Below are 21798 nucleotides of genomic sequence, written 5' to 3' on the forward strand. Positions count from 1 at the left end.
ATTATTTGGACATTTAGGCTATTTAAAAATGTTAATCATTTATTAAGAAATAGATAGATGTTTAGATCTAGTAATTGAAGTCTGAAATTAGCTACAATTAGGTAACTAACTAATTATATGCTTTAATTTCAGGTCATCCAAGTAAGATTATTTTATATTTGTTTCAGAATACTTCAATCTATGATAACTGAAAATTTCATTCAGTTCTCTTAATTTTTAAGAAAGTTATGGGCTTTTGACTGTTCACGATCACAACTTTTTTGTTATGTCCATAGAAAATCAATAGGGAACAAGATGCTCATTTCCGAGTATGAAAATGGCCATAACTTTTTAAATACTTGAGATATGAAAGTGAATTAGATGTCAAATTAAACTTATTTTTATGCTTTATCTGATGGGATAAATTACAGACTTGATTTTTAAAATCTCAAAATTTTGTAACATTGCTAAATTCTGAGGCAGAAGCCACCTAAATCAATGTTGTTGGATTAATTCTACCTAGATTCCCATGTCCTCTGATTCCATCAACAGGCCAGAAACCTAATTAGGTTTATTATTAGTCACATGTACAGTGAAATACTTTGTTTTCCATGCTCTCCAATTAAATCAGATATATAGATACAATCAATCAAGCCAAACTCAAGTACAATGACTAAAGCAAAGGAAAAGAGTGCAGAATATCGTTCTCAGCATTATTCCACCAACAAAGTCCAATGTCTGCAATGTGGTAGAGCTGAATTGGAATGTACCCTATCTTATAGAAGGATATTCAGAATATACTCAACAACACAACCATCTGCTTTTGAAAATTCTTGGAATTCAAAACCTTCTGTGTAAAGATGCTTCTCATTTCATGTTCGTAAGTCATAGGAGTGGAAGTAGACCTTTTGGACTATCGAGTCTACTCTGCCATTCAATCATGGCTGATCTATCATTCCCTTTCCACCCCATTCTCCTGCCTTCTCCTCATAACCTTTGACACCCAAATCAATCAAGTGTCTGTCAATCTCCCCCTTAAAAATGCCCAATGATTTGGCCTCTACAGCCATCTGTGGCAATGAATTCCAGATTCACCACCCTCTGACCAAAGAAATTCCTCCTCATCTTTCCAAAGGTACATCCGTTTATTCTGAGGCTAGGCCCTCTGGTCCTAGACTCTCTCACTCGTGGAAACATCCTTTCCACATCCACTCTATCCATGCCTTTCACTATTCGGTAAGTTTCAATGAGCTCCCCCCTTCACCCTTCTAAACTCCAGAGAACAGGCTTAGTGTCATCAAATGCTCATCCTATGTTAACCCAATCATTCCTATGATCATTCCCGTAAATCTCCTCTGGACCCTCTCCAGTGCCAGAACATCCTTCCTCAGATATGGGGCCCAAAACTGCTCACCATACTCCAAATTGAAAAACCTTTATCTCCAGGAACTATGACCCGTAGTTCAAGGGCCTTAACAATTGAGTAATTTACAGGGCAGAGGCCATGGTGAGAAGAACTGGTACAGAAGTTCAAATGGCAATGGTGGGACAATACTTTGCCACTTTAAGTTAGGTCCCTGCTTCTTGAGCTCCCTGATATCCGGTGAGTTATAATGGTTGGTAGTGGGTCTGGCATTATGTGGGCAGAGGGGCACATTATGTTGTACTGCATAATAACGGCAAGATAGTAAACAGCAGACTATTTTAAAGTGGCTAGCAATACCACTGAGGTTTGTACTTGGTTCAGTAACATTCTCTGCATTGCAATTTATGTTGTGTGTATTCCAGGATGGAATAGTTTCGTTAATTGTCATGTGTATCAAGGTACAGTGAAAAGCTTTTTTGTTGCATGCTATCCAGTCAGCAGAAAGACAATACATGATTACAATGAAGTTGTCCACAGTTTGAGGGATAACAAGTAATATAGCAGAAGATTAATATTTGGAAAATATCCTGAAGTGGCTGAAGTGATATTTCTGTGTAATTCTTATTTCTTTAAGATATTACATCTTGAAACAAATATTGGTGCAAATTTTATTTCAACTCTAATCTGTGACTGAAAATGCTTTTCGCTATCTCGGTACACCTAAGTACACCAGGACAATAATAAACCTAAAACTAATGAAGATGTGTGTGTGTGCAATCTTAATCTAAAATCTTGCAGTACTGAGGAAGTGTACTCCAGATGGCAGCATTCATCTTCCCAGCTACATCCTGCTCAGTGATTTACCAAGAAATCTGTATTAATTGTCTACTTTTGCATTGTCTGTAATACTGATTGTTCTACCTGGAGCCATCTCCAAAGGTTGAATGAGCAGTCTTGATCATTAATGTTGATTACTGCAATAGTTTGGAAGAATACAAATTAACCCTTAAACTTTTAAGGAATACTTGGGAACACTGAGTTACCCATTCAGCTCAAATATCCTGATGGGGAGGAAATCTAGTTTAGTTTATTGTCACGTGTACTGAGGTACAGTGTAACTCTTGTTGCGTGCTAACCAGTCGGTGGAAAGACTGTACATGATTACAATTGAGCCATCCACAGTGATCCACAGATACACAATAAAGGGAATAATGTTTAGTGCGGGGTTAAATTAAAGATAGTCCGAGGGTCTCCATGAGGTAGATGGTATGTCAAGACCGCTCTCCAGTTGGTGCGAGGATGGCTCAGTTGCCTGATCTGTCATCCTTTTCTGGTACGGTCCATGTATAACTCCAGACCAACTCCATCCCAAATTGTTGCCTTCCAAGTACTTGCTGTAGGGTTCCAACATGTGGACTTTATCTCTGTTCCATCAGCAAGGAAATAACATTAGACATGCTGAAGATAGACACAAAAAGCTGGAGTAACTCAGCGGGACAGTCAGCATCTCTGGAGAGAAGGAATGGGTAACGCTTCGGGTCGCGACCCTTCTTCAGAGTTCACCAGTCTGAAGAAGGGCCTCGACCCAAAATGTCACCCATTCCTTCTCTCCAGTGATGTAGCCTGGCCCGCTGAGTGACTCCAGCTTTTATTGTCTATCTTCAGTTTAAACCAGCATCTGCAGATCCTTCCTACAAACTCGACATGCCTCCAGCCGCCAAATTCTGAGATGGTAATGTGGCTCCCACCTCGTGGCTCAATGTCCATTTGGCACATCTGCTTCACATGGCAAAATAACAATGCTGCCATGGTCAATTGTGCATCTTACCACTTGGAAAGTAGATAAGCATCTATTTCTTTGATGCACCATCGACCTTACAAAGAACAGTGGAAATGCAGTGTCAGGCAGCAGGCATGTGAAGAAAACAAATATTTTATAGTTTAGATTACTTTCTTATTGTCACAGAGGTGCAGTGAAAAAGCTTTTTGTTTTGTGCTATCCAGCCAGCAGAAGGACTGCACATGATTACAATCAAGCTGTCCACAATGTACAGAGTTGGAGTTGAGGTTTAAAAGAGTGGAGCGATTGTAATGAATGATAGCAGATCTACTTCTGAGACCAGCATGTAGAGAGAGGCTGGCTTTGGCGCCACGGACAAGTAGCCGTAGGTAGGAGGTGCAAAATTTCTCCTCTCAACAATGGAATGCCGCCTAGCATCTAAGTGCGAAAGACAAACGTGAAGCATTTGCAATCCCATTCAGCCAGAAGTGCTGAATTAATGACCCATCTCAGCTTCCTCTCGAGATCCCCATCAGCACAAAAGCCTGTCTTCATCCAATTCAATTAACTCAACGTGATATCAAGAAACTGCTAAGAGCACTGATTACAGTGAAATCTGAGACCAGTGTCCCAAGCTTCATTGCTGAAAACTTGCATTCTGGAACTAGCTGCACCTCGAGTCAAGTCGTTGAGGTAAAATTACAACATTGGCATCCACAAGACAATGTGGAAAATTGCTTAGCTGAAATCCAATTTAGGTAATCGTTATTTAATCTGTCTACTTTCAATCATCAACAAATTGATGGAAAACAAGAGCTCAAGAAATTGCAGTGCATTTTTAGATGTAGCCTAGTCCATCACACAGACCATTGACTCCATCTATACTTCATACTGACTTGGAATAGCAGCCAACATCATCAAAGACACATCCCATCCTGGTCATTCCTTCTCTTCCCTGCTCCCATCTGGCAGAAGTGTAGAAGCTTGAAGGCATACGCCACTAAACCCAGGAAGAACTTCTTCCCCTCTGTTATCAGGCTTCTGAATGGTACTTCCATTAGCTAGGGTACTGTCTGATTCACCTCGACCCTGATGAGGACATTGGACTTTGTCGAAGGATCTGATGTGTTACAACGCTGAGAACTATATTTGTCACTCTGTATCCTTTGTCTATTGTATTTGCGTTTGACTTACTCATATTTTTACACATTGCTCATATTAATGCATGGTATATCTGATCGGTTTGGGTAGAATACAAAGCAAACATTTTCGCTATCCCTCGCTGCATGTGACAACAATAAACCTAAACCAGAATACATTTTCAAGAAGCAGTTACTCAACAACAACTAACTTACAATTGCCCAATTTGGTTGTTGTGAGGAGCACTTGGCTCCAGATCTCGTTTCAGCCTTGATCAAAACCTGGAGTAACGGTAAGGCTAACTGCTCTTGACATCGGCAGCATTTGACCAGGGATCGTATCAAAGTATCCTGGTAAAATAAGTCGATGGGCATCAAAGGGTAGTTTATCTTTCTAGCTTGCTTGTGTATTGGACACCTTTTAAATGGAGTTTGTACATGCTCCTTGTGACTGCGAAGGTTTTCTCTGGGTGCTCTGGATTCCTCCCACACTCCGAAGACATGTCCGTTTGTAGATTAATTGGCTTCTGGAAATTGCCCCTAATGCATAGGATAGAACTAGTGTACGGGTGATCAATGGTTGGCATGTGCTCAGTGGCCAAAGGACCTGTTTCCATGCTGTATCTCTAAAACTAAAAACTATCTTCCACCCTGTGCTCTATTCTCAGTCATTGAAGAACATTGCCAGTTTACTAGTAAAACGGTATTCCCATAAACTCAGAGACTAGATTAGTGCACAAACTGCACTGCAGTCACTCACCTACCTGATTTCATGTGGTTTGGTTGACCCACTAAACTAATAGGTCAGGCTGCAGGAAGGGATTTCCATTCATTGTCCCAGTTGGATATCCCCTTCTCTTTCATGTTCGGTATGTTGTACTCGACAACCTGCTTTTTTTTCTACTAATAATGCGGTTTAATTCTTTGGTTTGAAAACAGATTAATACAGAGTCTTTAGCAAAATTAATGTGCTCCGTATTGCTTTTTTCCATTCTATGTTGTAAACATAGTCATATTACACCATTTACTAACCCACTGGGTTATTATTAATATATCTGGTTAGGTTCACTTTGAATCCATTAGACTCTGAAGCATGTTGCATATTACTAATAGTTATGGTACATCTATGTTTGATGTACTTCATAATGGACAATCTGAAAATATGGTATCAGTGTTGCCTCCAAATATACTTCTGTTTTCATCATGATCCTGAAACTAGCTGATTTGGGCAAACATTTGAAAGCAGAGTGTGTGGCACAATTGCTGTTTTTTCCCCTTTTTCCTTCCGCCCACAATATTTAATATGTAAAAGAATATGTGATTATGTTCCATTCTGTTTGTAGTTTGTTTGGTTGTTTGTTTGTTTGTCTTTTTGTACAAAGTCCGCGAGCATTGCCACTTTTCATTTCACTGCACATCTCGTATGTGTATGTGACAAATAAACTTGACTTGACTTGACTTGACTTGACAATGGTGCATGTGGTAGAGCTGCTGCCTCGTGGCATAAGCACCCGGGTTCATTCCTGACCTTGGGTGCTGTATGTGTGGGGTTTGCACGTTCTTTCTGTGACCGCGTGGACTTCTTCCATGTGCTCCGCTTTCCTCCCACTTCCCAAAGATACGCGGGTTTGTAAATGAATTGGCCCTCTGTAAATCAGCCCCAGTGTGTAGCGAGTGGATGCAAATGTGGGATAACAGAACTAGTGTGAATGTGTGATCGATTTTTGGCATGGACTCGGTGGGTCAAAGGGCCTGTTTCCGTGCTGCATCTCTAAAATCTGAACACGATGGAGGTTCAGGTTATTTCCTTGCTGTTCAATTTATCTACATGTCATGTGTAACTAATCCTATCTGGAGATGTATCACAACTTGGTTTGACAACTGTTCTGAACAAAACTGTGGAGTTGCAGATGCCGCCCGACATATAAGAGAAGAGGAGATACAAGAGATTGCACGTGTTGGAATCTTGAGAGGAATAAAAACAAACTGCTTTCAGAACTCGGCAGGTCAGACAGCATCTATGGATGAGTGATGTTTCCGGCACGGACCCTGTTGCGGTCTGGAGAATGGTTCTGACCCCAAAATATTCACTATTTCTTATTGAGATGCTGCCTGACCCACATTCCTTCAACAGCTTGTATCTTGCATATGGAAAAGTAGGTTGCTCAGATATCAGGCAGCATGGTTTAGTTTAAGCACAGGAACAGGCCCTTCAGCCCACAATGTCTTGTGCCAATCATGATGCCAGTAGTCTCTATTGCTGGGATAATTGTAATTGTACAAGATTCAGCTCACCAGACTGCTGAGCACTTGAACAAGGTTATAAAGTTTTGCAAGTTCAAGGATACGGTAAATAATGCCACTACTACTGTTTAACCGGCGCACTATGCATGTAGTCTAATTTGCACTCACACAGACAAATGCAATGTAGCTGGGTGACAATGCCCCAATTGAGCATTTACATATCAATTTCCACAGGCATGACTGTTATCGGACTAACAATGGGCGGTTGTGTGACAAGTCCCGACTTCCCAACGAGCCTGGTTCAAATCGGTGGGAAAGGGAACGAAATGTTCAAAATCTGAACTAAAAATGTCAGCTTTGAGTGCCGAGGACTTGACCCTCACCAAGGTTTTGAAATTCAGTAGAGAATTAGTCAACTTGTGTTTGACGTGGACCAGAGATGAGAATGCGTGTGTGTTGTTACGGTGTTGCGTTTCATAAGTGACAGGAGCAGGATTAGGTTATTCAACCCATTAAGTCTGTGCCATTCAATCATGGCTGAATTATCTTTCCCCCTCAACCCCATTCTCCTGCCTTCTCCCCATAAATCGAAACCCACACTAACCACGAATCTGTCAATTTCCGTCTTAAAAGTATCCATTGGCTTGGCCTCCACAGCCGTCTGGCAATGAATCCCACAGATTCACCACCCTCTGACTAAAACTCCTCCATCTCCTTTCTAAAGGCATGTCCTATTATTCTGAGGCTATGGCCTCTGGTCTAAGACTCTCCCACTAATAGAAAGGTCCTCTCCACATCCACTCTATTCAGGCCTTTCACGATTTGGTAATTTTCAATGAGGTCTCCGCTCATCCTTCGGATTTCCAGTGGCTACAGGCCCAGTGCCATCAAATTCTCATCAAATGTTGACCCATTCATTCCTGGGATCATTCTAATTCCTGGACTATTTCTAATTCTTTGGGAAGCCTTGTCTGTGGCATTCCTCTGATCTCTTTAGTTTTGGCTGTGAAATGGTGTGTGGGTGTGTGCATGGTGGAAATCTTCAGTTGTTACACCTGGCCCCACCAGTTTCTTGCTTTGCAAGTTTAGTTCAGAGATACACCACGGAAACAGGCCCTTCGGCCCACCGAGTCCGCGCCGACCAGCGATCCCCGCACATTAACACTATCCTTCACACACTAGGATCAAATTACAAATTTACCAAGCCAAACAACCTTCAAACCTGTACATGTTTGGAGTGTGGGAGGAAACTGGAACATCCCGGCGAAAACCCACACAGGACATGGAGAGAACATACAAAGTCAGTACAGCCAGCACCCGTAGTCGGGATCGAATCTGGGTCTCTGGCGGTGTGATGCAACTACACTGCCGCTGTGCCGCCCTTGCCACAGCACGATTCCAATCATTTCTGCGGCTCAAGCTCCTAAGCCAGTCTGACTGATGGGTCAACTCCACAGCCATTGAGCACCTTTTGTGTTCCGTTGACCTTAACCCCCTCAACTGACCTGTCATCATCTTGACAGCTCTTCCTTTTTGTCCTTTTCTCCACAGCTGTTCTGAACTTGGACAATTCGGTGGTTGACCTGGAGACCCTTCAAGCCTTGTACGAGAATGTAAGTACTTCAAACCAAAGGAACAAAAGACGACAACGTGGTCGCAATCTTTTGGATCCAAGCAGTCAGGAACAGGGCATTTAACCCCATTGCTCAAAGCTGCATGTTAGTTTATGTAGCAATTGATTCCTGGGATGCATATTTTGCTTTGTAACTGAGCTACTGTTTCATTCCAAAACAATCCTATATTTAAGGTAATCTGATTCTATCCGCACATTCTTCATGCTATAGCAGTAGGATATTCAAAGTTAAAACATTTTTCCACACTTTAGCTCTGCTTTCATTCTCGCTGCAGTTGACAAAATCTTAATTGCGATGCTTTCATTGAGTTCAGTGATGTAAGGTTAATGCAGCATGTTGTATGAAATAAGTTAGTTAAAATGCATACGCTTTATGGAATGCGAAAAGGTTAATGTTTGTAGCCTGTGGAAATGAGCAAAAGGTTCAGATTTGACGTGGTCCATTTAAGTGGCACCACTGAGCATTTATCCAGTGTTGACCTATTTTGATACAGATTTTTCAGGTTTAATTCATCACAGCACTTCTGACCAAATTGGGAGCATTACGCCTGACCTCGCAAATCGCTCGGTGCACAAATGGGTGCCTGAACTTTGAACGCAATCCTTTTTCCAGTGGCAACTTTTCACAATTGCACATTATGATATTAGGTTTCACTCCAAATGTCGTGTATTAGGTCCCAATATAATTCTGGTATGCGTGTAGTTCAAAAGCTGAAAGTCGTGAACTGTCTTGTGGCCTGTGCAGAAGCAAGCAAAACAGAAAGTATTCTGAGACATTTTTCCGCTCATTGCTTCCCAAATTTTTCTTAAAAACCTCCCTTTAGTGTGTAAGCTTTCCTATTCTGTGTAGGAAGGAACTGAAGATGCTGGTTTATATCGAAGATAGACACAAAGTTGAGTTGAGTTTATTGTCACGTGTACAGAGGTACAGTGAAGAGCTGTTGTTGCGTGCTAACAACAGCCATGTCTGGGAGCCTCCGTGTATTTGTGCTCAGAAGTGGGATCCCACAGGAAAAAAATTTAGAGTTCAAGATTTAATAGAAACCTGAGGGGTAACTTTTTTATGTGGGTGTATAAAACGAGCTGCAGGAGGAGGTAGTAGAGACGCTTACTATCGCAACATTTAAGAAACATTTAGACAGGTACATGGATAGGATTAAGATATACGCCAAATTTTGTCCATGAGTTCTCATGTACAGCACTTTGTGGCAACTGCAGTTGTTTAAAGTGCTTTATAAATAAAGTTATTATTATTATTAGTGTGGATGGGGCATGTTGGTCGGCAAAGGGAAGTTGGGCAAAATGGCTGTTTCCTCGCTGTACTACGACTCTGACTAAAGGTTTTCTTACTGAATATCTTTATTTCAAGTTGATTTGTGTAACATGCTGGAAGTTGATACAGCCTGATACAATTCCCACGCAACAAATTTTGCTACTTTAAAAAAAAAGTAAATTGCTTCAGAATAATGTTTAGGGTAACAAGATATTAATTTAAGGTCCTTTCTGATCTATTTTTACTTACACTTCCCTGGACAATCCAGCAATAATTCCAGCAGAGGTCACCCGAGGCCTGGAACTCAGACCAAACTCGAACTCTGGCCCAATTGCGTTAGCAGAGGTGTCACTACATGTAGCAATCATTATTTGAGGTTATCCTAAAGGATAAAGTAAAGAACAGGTTGAAAACTTTAGAGTAAAGTGTTTTCATAGAGTCATACAGCGTGGAAACAGTCCATCTGCCCAATTGACCCTCAGCGACTAACAAGTCCCATCTACACTGGTCTCACCTGCCTGCCTTTGGCCTTTGTACCTCTAAACCTGTCTTAACCATGTACCAGTCCAAATGATTCTTAAACATTGCGATAGTACATGCCTCAACTACATGCTCTGGCAGCTGATTCCATATACCCACCCGCCCTTTGTGTAAAAAAAAACTAAGTTACCCCTTATGTTCGTATTAAATCGTTCCCCTGTCACCTTAAACCTATGTCCTCTGGTTGTTGCAAATGTTCCATTGCCATATGCACCTAAATGGAACAATGACATTTCTACATACAACAGGTTTATAAACATGCTGCTCAATAAATAATATAATACACACAAAAAACAATAACTAAAAAAACCCCAACCTAGTGCAAAAAACAAAAGCAAGCCCAAAGTCTCCAGTGCAACCCAGTCAGGTTGTAGTTTGGAGTTCAGTTGAAGTTCGTAGTTTTCAATAACCTGATGATTGTTGGGAAGAAGTTGTTCCTGAAACTGAATATTACAGTTTTCAGATTCCTTGGGCCGAATGGCCTAATTCTGCTCCTATGTCTTATGGTGTGGGTCCATGATGCGACCCAAGATTACTTAATTAAAGAGTGAAAGTTTTCTATTCAATCCTCAGAAGTGATTAGTATGATTTGATTTTAGACTGATCTAAAAGTCAGAAACAAGCCCTTCAGCCCACCAAGTCCATATTGACCAGCAATCGCCCTGTACTCTCACACTATCCTACACACTAGGGACAATGTACAATTTTACCAAAGCCAATTAACCTACAAAACTATACTTCTTTGGAGTGTGAGAGGAAACCAGAACACCCAGAGAAAACCCACGCGGTCATGGGGAGAACGTACAAACTCTATACAGACAGCGCCTATAGTCAGGATTGAACCCGGGTCTCTGGCACTGCAAGGCAGCAACTCTACTGTGCCAACCATTTGTCTTGTGGTGTGGGTCCTTGATGAGCTCCAAGATTACTTAATTAAGAGTAAACATTTTCTATTTAATCCTCAGCAATGATTTGATTTTGTGTAAGACTGCAGTCATGTTCATTTGCTCAACTTGGAGTGGGGAGCTGAGCTGAACTGACCACTTTAGCCTTGGGTTTTTGGAGCTGCACCATGGACCTATTGTGACAGCACATTAATGGTTTTGATCATAAGGAATTAAAGGTTAGCTACCCGTCACTTCTGCACCAACAGTTTCTGTGTTTTCCGACCACTTTTAAAAAACAAAATGGAAACGTGACTTTCTCGAATAACTAGAGTTCCTAAAACATTTGTGCACAGGAATGTGTTTTGAAAAGCTTTGTCCTGAAAAGGAGTGGCAGTGAATACCCAACGGGAGGAGAATAGGTGGCAGCTTCGCCAAAGTTAACGCTTTTGTAGGCCTTAATAAAAGTGCAGTCAAGTGGCAAAATGGAACAAAGAAGGGAGAGCAGGAGGAGATTTAATTAAGTGTATGAAATTGAGAGCCTAAACAGAATGAAGAGAAAGGAACCCCTCCACCCCCCTTCCTTGCCAGAGTGGACAATCACATAGCAAGGTAGGTTAATTGGGCTGGCGGAAGGGGTCATGGCGCCCAGGAACTAAGAAGATTGCAAAAACTGGCGATCACTGCCCCGTCCATCACGGGCACTGACCTCCCCACCATCGAAGGAATCTATGTGAGTCGCTGCCTCAAAATGGCAGCCAGCATCATCAGAGACCCACACCACCAACTTTGAACACGCTCTCGTTTCGGAAAGAAGGTACAGGAGCCTGAAAACTGCAACATCCATGTTCAGGAGTACCTTCTTCCCAACAACCATCAGGCTATTAAATACCACAACCACAAAATAAGCTCCGAACCACATAGACTCGTCTAAAGTTTACGGCAGAAAGGATGGTGGAGTTGAAATGCTTGCCACATTTTAAAAGTTGCATTGATGAGCACTTGTGGAAGCGTAATGTGCAAGACGACAGAGAGTTGGCAAGTGGTTGGAGTGAGTGAGAGAGATAGGCCCAGTGACATCTTGTTGTGTCAAACATGCACACTTCTGGAGACACAAGCTTGCTGTGGGAGAGAGTAGCAAAGGATTTGTTGGCAGATGAGCTATCTACAGCTACAATGAGGGTGGCATGGTGGCGCAGCTGTAGATTTGTTGCCTTAGCCGGGTTCGATCATGACTATGACTGCTGTCTGTACATTCTCCCTGTAACTACGTGGGTTTCCTCTGGGTACTTCAGTTTCCTCCCACACGCCAAAGAAGTGCAGGTCAGAAGGTTAAGTGGCTTCAGTTGTTGTCAAATTGTCCCAAGTGTGTGTCGGTTAGTGTACGTGGTGATCGCTGGTCAGCACAGACTCGGTGGGCCGAAGGGCTTGTTTTCCACTGCATCTGTTAAGTCTGAAGTCTAAAGAGAGAAGCAGAGTTAGTTTTGCAAGTACTAACTATGTGAAAGGAATAAGAATTGCATCTTTTTGACAATGCTCCACACTCCTCCTTCTGCCAGGACTTCATTAGTAAATCTGAGCACAGCTGAGTCCTCTGCCCATGCAGAGAGAGGGAACATTGCCAATTTATCTTGTCTCTTCCTCCACACACTGTGTCAAGGCATGGCCCATATCATCTGCTTTTGGATTTCAAGTGATTTTTTGTTGTTGTTGTTGTTGCCATAAATCAATAATCCTCGCAAATCGTCTTAACCTCTGCACTGCTGCAAGCTGACTCTCATCAACTCTAGTTTAATTGTCCCAAAATGGAACAAGAAATTCTTACTTGCCGCAGTATCGCAGGCCTGTAAACAAAGTACTCGAGAGACGATATAGTAAACATAAAAAACAAATAACTTAAAAGAAACAATGTTAGTGCAAAATAAAAAGTTATGGTGGCAGCACGATGGTGCCATAGCAGAGTTGCTGCCTTACAGCACCAGAAACCTAGGTTCAATCCCGGTGCGGTCTGTAAGGAGTTTGTACGTTCTCCCTGTGACTGCGTGGGTTTTCCCTGGGTGCTCCGGCTTCCTCCCCACACTCCAAAGACGTACAGTTTGTAGGTTAATTGGCTTTGGTAAAAAAAAAAAATGGACTCTGTGGGCCAAGGGCCCATTTCCATGTTGTATCTCTAAACTAAACTAATTTAAAATGATGTGTTATATCTTTAAGATGGAAATGATTTGGGTTGGATTTCTGCTTCACGTTACATGATTTGATACTGAGGTACAATGAGCCTTGGTGCTCCTGAAACTCGGATAGATAAAAACAGTCCCTGAGGATCATACTCATAAACAGACCCTTTGGCCCAACTAGGCCATGCTGACCAAGATGTCCCATCTAAGCTACTCCCATTTGCCTGCAATTGGTCCACATTCCTCTAAACCTTTCCTATCCATGTATCTGTCCAAGTGTCTTTTAAATGTTATTTTGCCTGTCTGAACTCTCTACTAAGCAGCTCATTCCCTATACACATCCACTCTCGGAGTGAAGAGGATACCCCTCGGGTTCCTATTAAATATTTTCCCTTTCACCTTAATCCTATGTCCACTGGTTCTTAATGACTCCTGTCTACTGGGTAAAATACTTTTTGCATTCACCGTATCAATTCCCCCCATGATCTTATGCACAAATTCTTTGAACAAATGCTGCTGGAAAGAATGTATGAGAGGAGTTTGGGAATAACCTGGGCTGTGTTTGCATGCCCTTCTCGTGCAGCGTGTCTAGACTGATCGTGGCTTGAGGTACCCAATTGCTGTCTGCATCTTGGACCAGTCGGAAATGCCTTCAGAGAAATAATTTAAACATTAATGGGGAAGGGGAAGTGAAGCAAGGTCTGGTCAGTTTGGAATACTTGCTGTGCTGAAGGCATCAATAAAAATGAAATGGCAATGTTGGATCCCCCATCCCAACATGTTTCCGTTATGACCAATATTGAGCCAATTGAAGAACACCTTTGCATTAGAATCCTGGTTTCCACAACTTTTCAAATGTCAATAGATTTTGCAATAAATTTAACATTCAAAAATACTTTTGAAGCTCGAATGATTTGGATAGACAACATATAATTTGTGCAAGTTCCCATATAAGCCTCCATTATTGTTACTGGTTGGTGAGTAAAAGGAGGAGAGAAAACTTGTCAAATAGTGCTGTAGAGTCAATGGGCCCTTAAGCCCAACTTGCCTAAGCCGACCAACATGCTCCATCTACACCAGTCCCACCTGCCTGTGTTTGACCCATATCCCTCTAAACTTGTCTTATACCTGTCTACATTTTTTTTTAATGTTGTGATCGACCCTTTGCCTTTTCCATTAATCTGAGGGGAGGGTGAAGCAGAACAGCTAATCGTGGGAATAAAAATCCCTTATATTTGGTGGTGGAGGTGGGTGGAGGAAGAAGTGTGAAGATGAAGGAACCAGTTTTTCATCCAGTGTAAAGCTGAGACATGATGTAAAGCCTGCTTAGTACTCTTTCACCTGAGGAACTGGTTTGTTTTACGGTAGCAGATGTACGTTGAAGACAAATGTAACTTTTCCCACACGCAGCAGCAGTCAGAGACCGCGGTTTGATCGTGACTATGCGAGCTGTCTGTACGGAGTTTGTACAGGGACAAGGACATGGCAGACCAATTGAATAACTACTTTGGTTCTGTCTTCACTAAGGAAGACTTAATTATTCTGCCGCAAATAGCAGTGGACCGAGGGTCAAATGAGATGGAGGAACTGAGTGAAATCCAGGTTAGCCGGGAAGTGGTGTTAGGTAAATTGAATGGATTAAAGGCCGATAAATCCCCAGGGCCAGATCGGCTGCATCCCAGAGTACTTAAGGAAGTAGCCCCAGAAATAGTGGATGCATTAGTGATAATTTTTCAAAACTCTTTAGATTCTGGAGTAGTTCTTGAGGATTGGAAGGTAGCTAATGTAACCCTACTTTTTAAAAAGGGAGGGAGAGAGAAAACGGGGAATTACAGACCAGTTAGTCTAACATCGGTAGTGGGGAAACTGCTAAAGTCAGTTATTAAAGATGGGATAGCAGCACATTTGGAAAGTGGTGAAATCATTGGACAAAGTCAGCATGGATTTATGAAAGGTAAATCATGTCTGACGAATCTTATAGAATTTTTCGAGGGCCTGTTTCCACGCTGTATCTCTAAACTAAATTCTGATGCCTGACCCACTGAGCTAATCCTTCATTTTGTGTTCAATTATGAAATTGATAAATCTCTCCTTTTTAAAAAAAAAAAAACATTGATTTCTTTAGAGAAGGCAGGTGAGAAATAAAAACGTTAAAGTTCATTTCGATCCCAAAAATAAATAAACGTTTCGAGACTCGTGTTCCAGGGAAATTGCATGTTTTTATCCCAGTTAGTATTTTAAGATCATAAGTCATAAGATCATAAGTGATAGGAGAAGAATTAGGCCATTCGGCCCATCTAGTCTATTCCGCCATTCAATTATGGCTGATCTATCTTCCCTCCTAACCCAATTTTCCTGCCTTCTCCACTTAACCTCTGGCACCCGTACTAATCAAGAATCTATCTGTCTGCCTTAAAAATATCCATTGACTTGGCCTCCACAGACTTCAGTAGCAAAGAATTCCACAGATTCACCACCCGCTGACATTTCTCGTCATCTCCTTCCTAAAAGAACGTCCTTTAATTCTGAATAAAGACAATAAATCCTTTAATAAAGATAAACATTTTTGCCAGTTGACATTGTGCTTTGAAAGCTGTGAACTTTGAGCTTGCACGAAAGGTTCTGAGCTGCAGAATACAAGTCATGGAAATGTTATTCCAATTCTAAGATGGCATTGCCTTGTTTACTTTTTCAGTGAAACTAAACCAGATGACCATGTCTTTGGCAAGTGGTAGAAAATAGATTGCCAGGATGTATCATGTCTACAGAAAAACCTTAGGCCATATGGGTATAATAAATGTGGATAGGGTAAATCATTCAGAAGATGAAATGCTTCCTCAGACAGTGGCTATAAATCATAAATAATTGTGAAGTAACGCATTCTTTTATAATAAGTGTATTCTGGGATGGTACAAAATTTTCCTCTTGAGAGTTCCTCGCATTTACGTGGAGGGTTGAGTAAATAATGCGTCGTCAGTGGGTGTCTTGGCAGTATGTGCGTGCTTTCCTAAACACGGGTATCTGTAAAATTAAATGACATCATTGTAAATTGGCGTTAACCCTTGCTGTCTTTGTCAGTGTGATGTGTGGAAACTACAGAAACTGAATTGGGTGCATTGGGCCAAAACGTGCTTAACGTGGAACATGGACTATTGAACAGTACAGGAACAGGCCTTTCAGCCCAAAGGGTCTGTGCTGAACATGATGCCAACTCTTATCAGTCTGCACATAATCCACATCCCTCCATTCCCTGCATTTCCATGTGCCTGTCCAAAAGACTCTTAAATGCCACTATCACATCTGCCTCCACCATCACACCTGGTAGCTGTTCCAGACACTACACCCTCCTTTAAATGTTGCCCCTCTCACCTTATAGCTATGCCCTCTAATATTTGACATTCCATCCTATGAAAACTCTTCTGACTGCCTATCTTATCCATGCCTCTCATAATTGTAAATACTTCTCTCAGGTCTCTCTTGACCTTTGGCATTCCAGAGATAACAGATCTAAGTTTGTCCAACCTCTCCCTGTAGCTAGTACCTCCTAATCTAGACATCATTCTGGTGAACCTCCTCTGCTCCCTTTCTAAAGCCTCCACATCCGTCCTGTATTGCAGCAACCAGCATTGCACGCGATACTCCAAATGTGGCCTAACCAAAGTCCCATAAAGTTGCATCATGCTTGACTTTTAACTGACATTTGAATAAAAAAGGTGGCTTGACAGTCATAAAGAGTGGAAACAGGCCCATTGGCCCAACTTGCCCACACCATGTCCCATCTACACTAGTCCCACCTGCCTGCATTTGGCCCATACCCCTCAAAACCTGTCCTATTCCTGTACCTTTCCAAATGTTTCTTAAACGATGCAATTGTACCAGCCTCAACTACCTCCTCCGGCAGCTCGTTCCATACACCTCCACCCTTTGTGTGAAAAATGTACCCCTGACATACATATTAAATCCTTCCTCCCTCACCTTAAACCTATGTCCTCTAGTTCACGATTCCCCTACACGGAGCAAGAGAAACTGCCCGATCTATTCCACTCATGATTTTGTTCACCTAAGTTTGATATTTTTTCACTCACATCATGCATGTGAGATCTAGTTCTGCCCCCATTGTTAAATCAACCCAATATAAGGTCATCGTACGTGGGCTCTCAGCTGTATACCAGTGATTGTTAGCAGAACCAGCAGAGTTCCATTCATCTGCATGAGGTTACCGACCTAGATGGAAAAAGGATGTGGTCTGTTGTTAGTAATTAGTGCTTTCAGTTCATTACCCCATGTTTTGAATTACATTTATTATTTCTGCACATTCTTTAGGTTCAGGGTCGGAAGAGTGGTGCGGTGGTAGAGTTGCTTGTCTGTATGTTCGCCCTGTGACTGCGTTGGTTTTCTCCGGGTGCTCCAGTTTCCTCCCACATTCCAAAGACGTGTAGGTTAATTGCCTTCTTTAAATTATTCCAGGTCTGTAGGATAGAACTAGTGCATGGGGGTCGCTGGTCAGCATGGACTTGGTGGGCCGAATGGCCTGTTTCCATGCTCTATCTCTACACTAAACTAAAATACATTTCAAAAACAAATGTCTCCAGTTGTCGGAGGCAAAGTGGCCTCTGGGCTGTAGCAGGGTGGCGGCACAGGGTTTTTAGACTGGCTTGGCTGCAAGCATTAAGTGCAGACTGTGGAAAGGTGAAAGGCAGTCATTGGTAGGGCCAAGCATGATAGGCAGACTGCAGAGCGTGGAAAAGGGCCATTCAACCCACCATTTCTATGCTGGCCATCAAGTGTTCATCAGTTCCCGCAGAATCTACCATTTTCCTACATACCAGGGGCAATGTGCAGGATCATTTAGCCTAGATACTTGCATGTCTATGGGTTGTGGGAGGAAATCCAAGTGCCCAGAGGATGTGGTCACAGGGAAAGCGTGCAAACTCCTCACCATACTCGAGATCAGGATTGAATCTGGGTCACTGGAGTTTGGAAAAGGCATCTCCACTGTGTAGCACTGATCTGTCAGTCCCTAGTTCACAGTTTGGATGAAAGAGAGTGCTTCAGTATCTTGCTTGTTGGAATTCAGGGTAATTTTGTTGCTGGATGCTAAACCACAGGTATTCGGGGTAAAGACTGACTGTCTGCAGTTCACCAGTTGTGTGGCGCAGTCAAGTTGGAAATATTCATCGTGGAGACAGCTCCTTCCATGCAGTCATAGGAAACTAATGGAAGCGATTCTTACCTCCTGCAGGAGATGAGACAGAGTGACCTTGGAAATGTGTACACCACAAATACCGATTAATGAGGTCTTGCTAACTGTCCTTCCACTCCCCAACCATTATTCCAAAGCTCAAACCCAACATTTCCCATCACTTCTGCACTCATTTCACAATTTAAAAAAATACAGATTCTAGACATACTTAATTTTAATTATTTAATGTTCATAAGTTCTAGGAGCAGGGTTAGGGAATTCGGCCCATCAAGTCTACTCCGTTATTCGATCATGGTTGATCTATCTTTCCCTCTCAACACCATTCTCCTGCCTTCTCCCCATAACCCATGACAACCTTATGAAGAAATTTCTCGGCTGTCATGTAGGGATTGGAACTTGCCCCCAATTTGCTCGTTGAGCAATTTAGTTTAGTTTATTTATGTTGTGTGTATTGACCAGTAATCACACATACACTAGTTCTATCTGATACACTAGGGACAATTTACAAAGGCTAATTAACCTACAAACCCGCACATCTTTGGAGTGAGTTTGGAGTGAGCGAAAACCCACGCGGTCACAGGGAGAACGTGCAAACTCCACATAGACAGCACCCGTAGTCAGGATTGAACCCGGGTCTCTGGCGCTGTGTCAGCAGCTCTGCTGCTGTGCCACTGTGCTGTCCCTATCAGGTATATCACATCACCCCTTAACACCCAGCATTCTAGAGAAAGCAATCCAAGTGTTCATACCCAGCACAATTTTGAAACTTCAAATGATGGAAGACCTGTGGAACAATTTTGACACTTAACGTTGATTGAGATGCAACTTCATAAATTGTTACGAGCAGGGTTTTCTCTTCATCCGCTGGTCCCTTGTTTTAGCTTTCGTGAAAGTTTATTTTTGATACTGTCTTGTTATTCTTTTTGAAAGCAAGGGTGGTGCAGCGGTAGAGTTGCTGCCTTACACCACCAGAGTACTGGGTTTGATCCTGACTATCTGTGCTGTCAGTCCAGAGTTTGTATGTTCGCCTTGTGACCGCATGGGTTTTCCCCAGGTGCTCCGGTTTCCTCTCGTATTCTAAAGACGAAGGTTAATTGGCTTTGGTAAAATTGTAAATTGTCCATGATGTGTGGGATAGTGCTAATGTACGGGGTGATCGCTAGTCAGGGTGGACTAGGCGGGCCAAAGGGCCTGTGTCCACATTGTATCTATAAAGTACAGGGTGATCGCTAGTCAGGGTGGACTAGGTGGGCCAAAGGGCCTGTGTCCACACTGTATCTATAGTATCCATAAAGTAAAGCCTAAAGTAAATAATTCCTCAAATATTAAAATTGAACAAAAATATAATTTTAAATCTGTTTTGAAATTGCAATCTTCCATAGCTCTAGTTTTTGATGCTGAAGTATTTAGTTTTTATATGCCAAGTGATTTGACTGCGTGTTTCGCATTTTTATGTCAGTGGCTTGGAGCGTGTGGGGTAGGGTTGGGATGGACTTGCCTGAAGTCGGGGGGGCGGGGCGGGGGGGGGGGGGGGGGGGTGGTGTTCACGGGTAGCTTGCCTGCCCCTCAGGAATGAAAGGCAGGCACTGCCTCCGAGTTCTTTCAGAAACTCGATAGCAATAAAACCCCACATTAAAGCAATAGAATGAAACCCGACTCTGGCAGTGGCTTCTGGTCAACCATGTGAATTTCAACCCCCCCCCCCTCAAAAAAAAACTTGTTTTGTCAAGTTAGAAATTCAATAAAAACAAAGCAAGCTTCTTTTGCTGAAACCAACCCAACGTTTGAAAAATAATATGATTATCCAGCCACTTTTAGGATCGGATATCATTCCATGCATTGTCCTGTCATAAAAATAACATTTGAAATGGTATAATGAATGTTTTATTACCTAAGAGTATCATTTTGGCTCAGTTGTAGCACTTGCCGAGTCCGGCTGAAGGTTTAGCCAAGGCCCATAGCAGAATTTCACTGCAAAATCTAGGTTAGCATCCCAGTGTCATGCTAAGGAATACTGGGAGATCAAGCTAAGTCTCCGTCTCCCTTTTCCAGTTAACACATAAAGCCTGTTGTGGGCAGCACAGTGGTAGAGTTGCTGCCTCACAGCGCCAGAGACCCAGTTTCAATTCTGACTACGGGTGCTGTCTGTACGGAGTTTGTATGTTCTCCCTGTGACTACGTTGGTTTTCTCCAGGTGCTCCAGTTTCCTCCCACACTCCAAAGAAGTACAGGTTTGTAGGCTAATTGGCTTTGGTAAGTTGCAAACATGTCACGAGCATGTAGAATAGTGTGAGTGTACTGGTGATCACTGGTCGGCGCGGACCCAGTGAACTGAAGGGCCTGTTTCCAAGCTGTGACTCTGAAGTCTAAAAGTCTTATGGAGAAGCATGTAGATACCCTAAAGTCACATCAGGTCATCTCTTTGACCACCTTGACATATGTGAATAAAAGTATGGAAGCAGGAGTTGCAAGGAACTACAGATGCTGTTTTACAAAAAGGACAGCTTTGGAGTAACTCAGTGAGTCAGATAACATCTACTCTCTGTAGAGTCATAAAGCGTGGAAACAGGCCCTTCGGCCCAACTTACCCCTGCGAACGAACTTGCCCCATCTACACTAGTCCCACCTGCCCGTACTTGGCCCATAACCCTCTAAATCTGTCCTATCCATGTACCAGTCCAATTGTCTCTTAAATATGATAATACCTGCCTCAACCACAACTCCAACAGCTTGATCAATATACCTGCCACCACTTGTCTAAAAATAAAGTTACCCCTGAAATTTCTATTAAATCATTCCCTGCAGAAGTTGTAGGTGATGTTTTGAGTTGAGACCCTACGCCAGACTGATTGTAGTGGAGGGTGGGGGAGAAGTTGGAAGAAATAGGGTCAGAACAAAGCCTGGCATGTGATGGGTGGCTACAGGTGATGGGGACTGATAGTTAAATGGTTGGACAAAGGCAACAGAGATAGAAGAGGTGTGAATTGTAAAGGCAGAGGAGGCCCAGAACAAGAAGGTCATTATGGAGAAGGAGTTAAAATGATAAATAACTGGGAGATCGAGCAGATAGAGCATAAATGTGAATCCGTCACCAAGTCTAGGTTATGCCAATGTGAGGGAGGCTGGTACATTTCTTCAAGGGGCAGGGCCATTTTGCTCCGAGTCCACTCAATTTGCTGATATTTGGAATTAAATACCACACTTTTTTTTCAAAACAAAACGGGATCAACTCAGCAGGTCAGGCACCAACCCAGAAGTACATGGATGGGTGACGTTTTGGGGTTGGGGCTTCTGTCTGAAGAAGAATCCCAACCCGAAATGTTACCTATCTATGACCTCCAGATATGCTGCCTGACCCGCTGAGTTGCTCCATCATTTTGTGTTTTGCTCAACATTTCAGCATCTGAATTTCCTTGTTTTCCCCGCCCACCACACGTTTACTTTGTGGTGTTTTCTTTTTCTGGACTTTAGACCCCAGATTCTGTTCGTGCTCATTCTGTGGGCTTTTGTTGATTATCCTTGACTGGTGGACCTTTAAATGGTTGAGGGGGTGTTTATTTTGAAGGCACAATCCAAACAGTTG

At 42.5% G+C, this 21798-nt stretch overlaps 1 protein-coding gene across 1 annotated transcript in view; it reads left to right on the forward strand.

Moving 5' to 3' along the window:
• Window positions 1–21798, forward strand: part of fmn2 (formin 2) — a 368117-nt gene that overhangs the window by 165547 nt on the left and 180772 nt on the right. The window contains exon 13 of the mRNA XM_033026371.1: window positions 8060–8121. Within this exon, the coding sequence (XP_032882262.1) occupies window positions 8060–8121 (62 nt within the window). The remainder of the gene's footprint in view (window positions 1–8059; window positions 8122–21798) is intronic.

This window comes from Amblyraja radiata, chromosome 8, assembly GCF_010909765.2.
Source record: "Amblyraja radiata isolate CabotCenter1 chromosome 8, sAmbRad1.1.pri, whole genome shotgun sequence".
Classification (NCBI taxonomy): Eukaryota; Metazoa; Chordata; class Chondrichthyes; order Rajiformes; family Rajidae; genus Amblyraja; species Amblyraja radiata.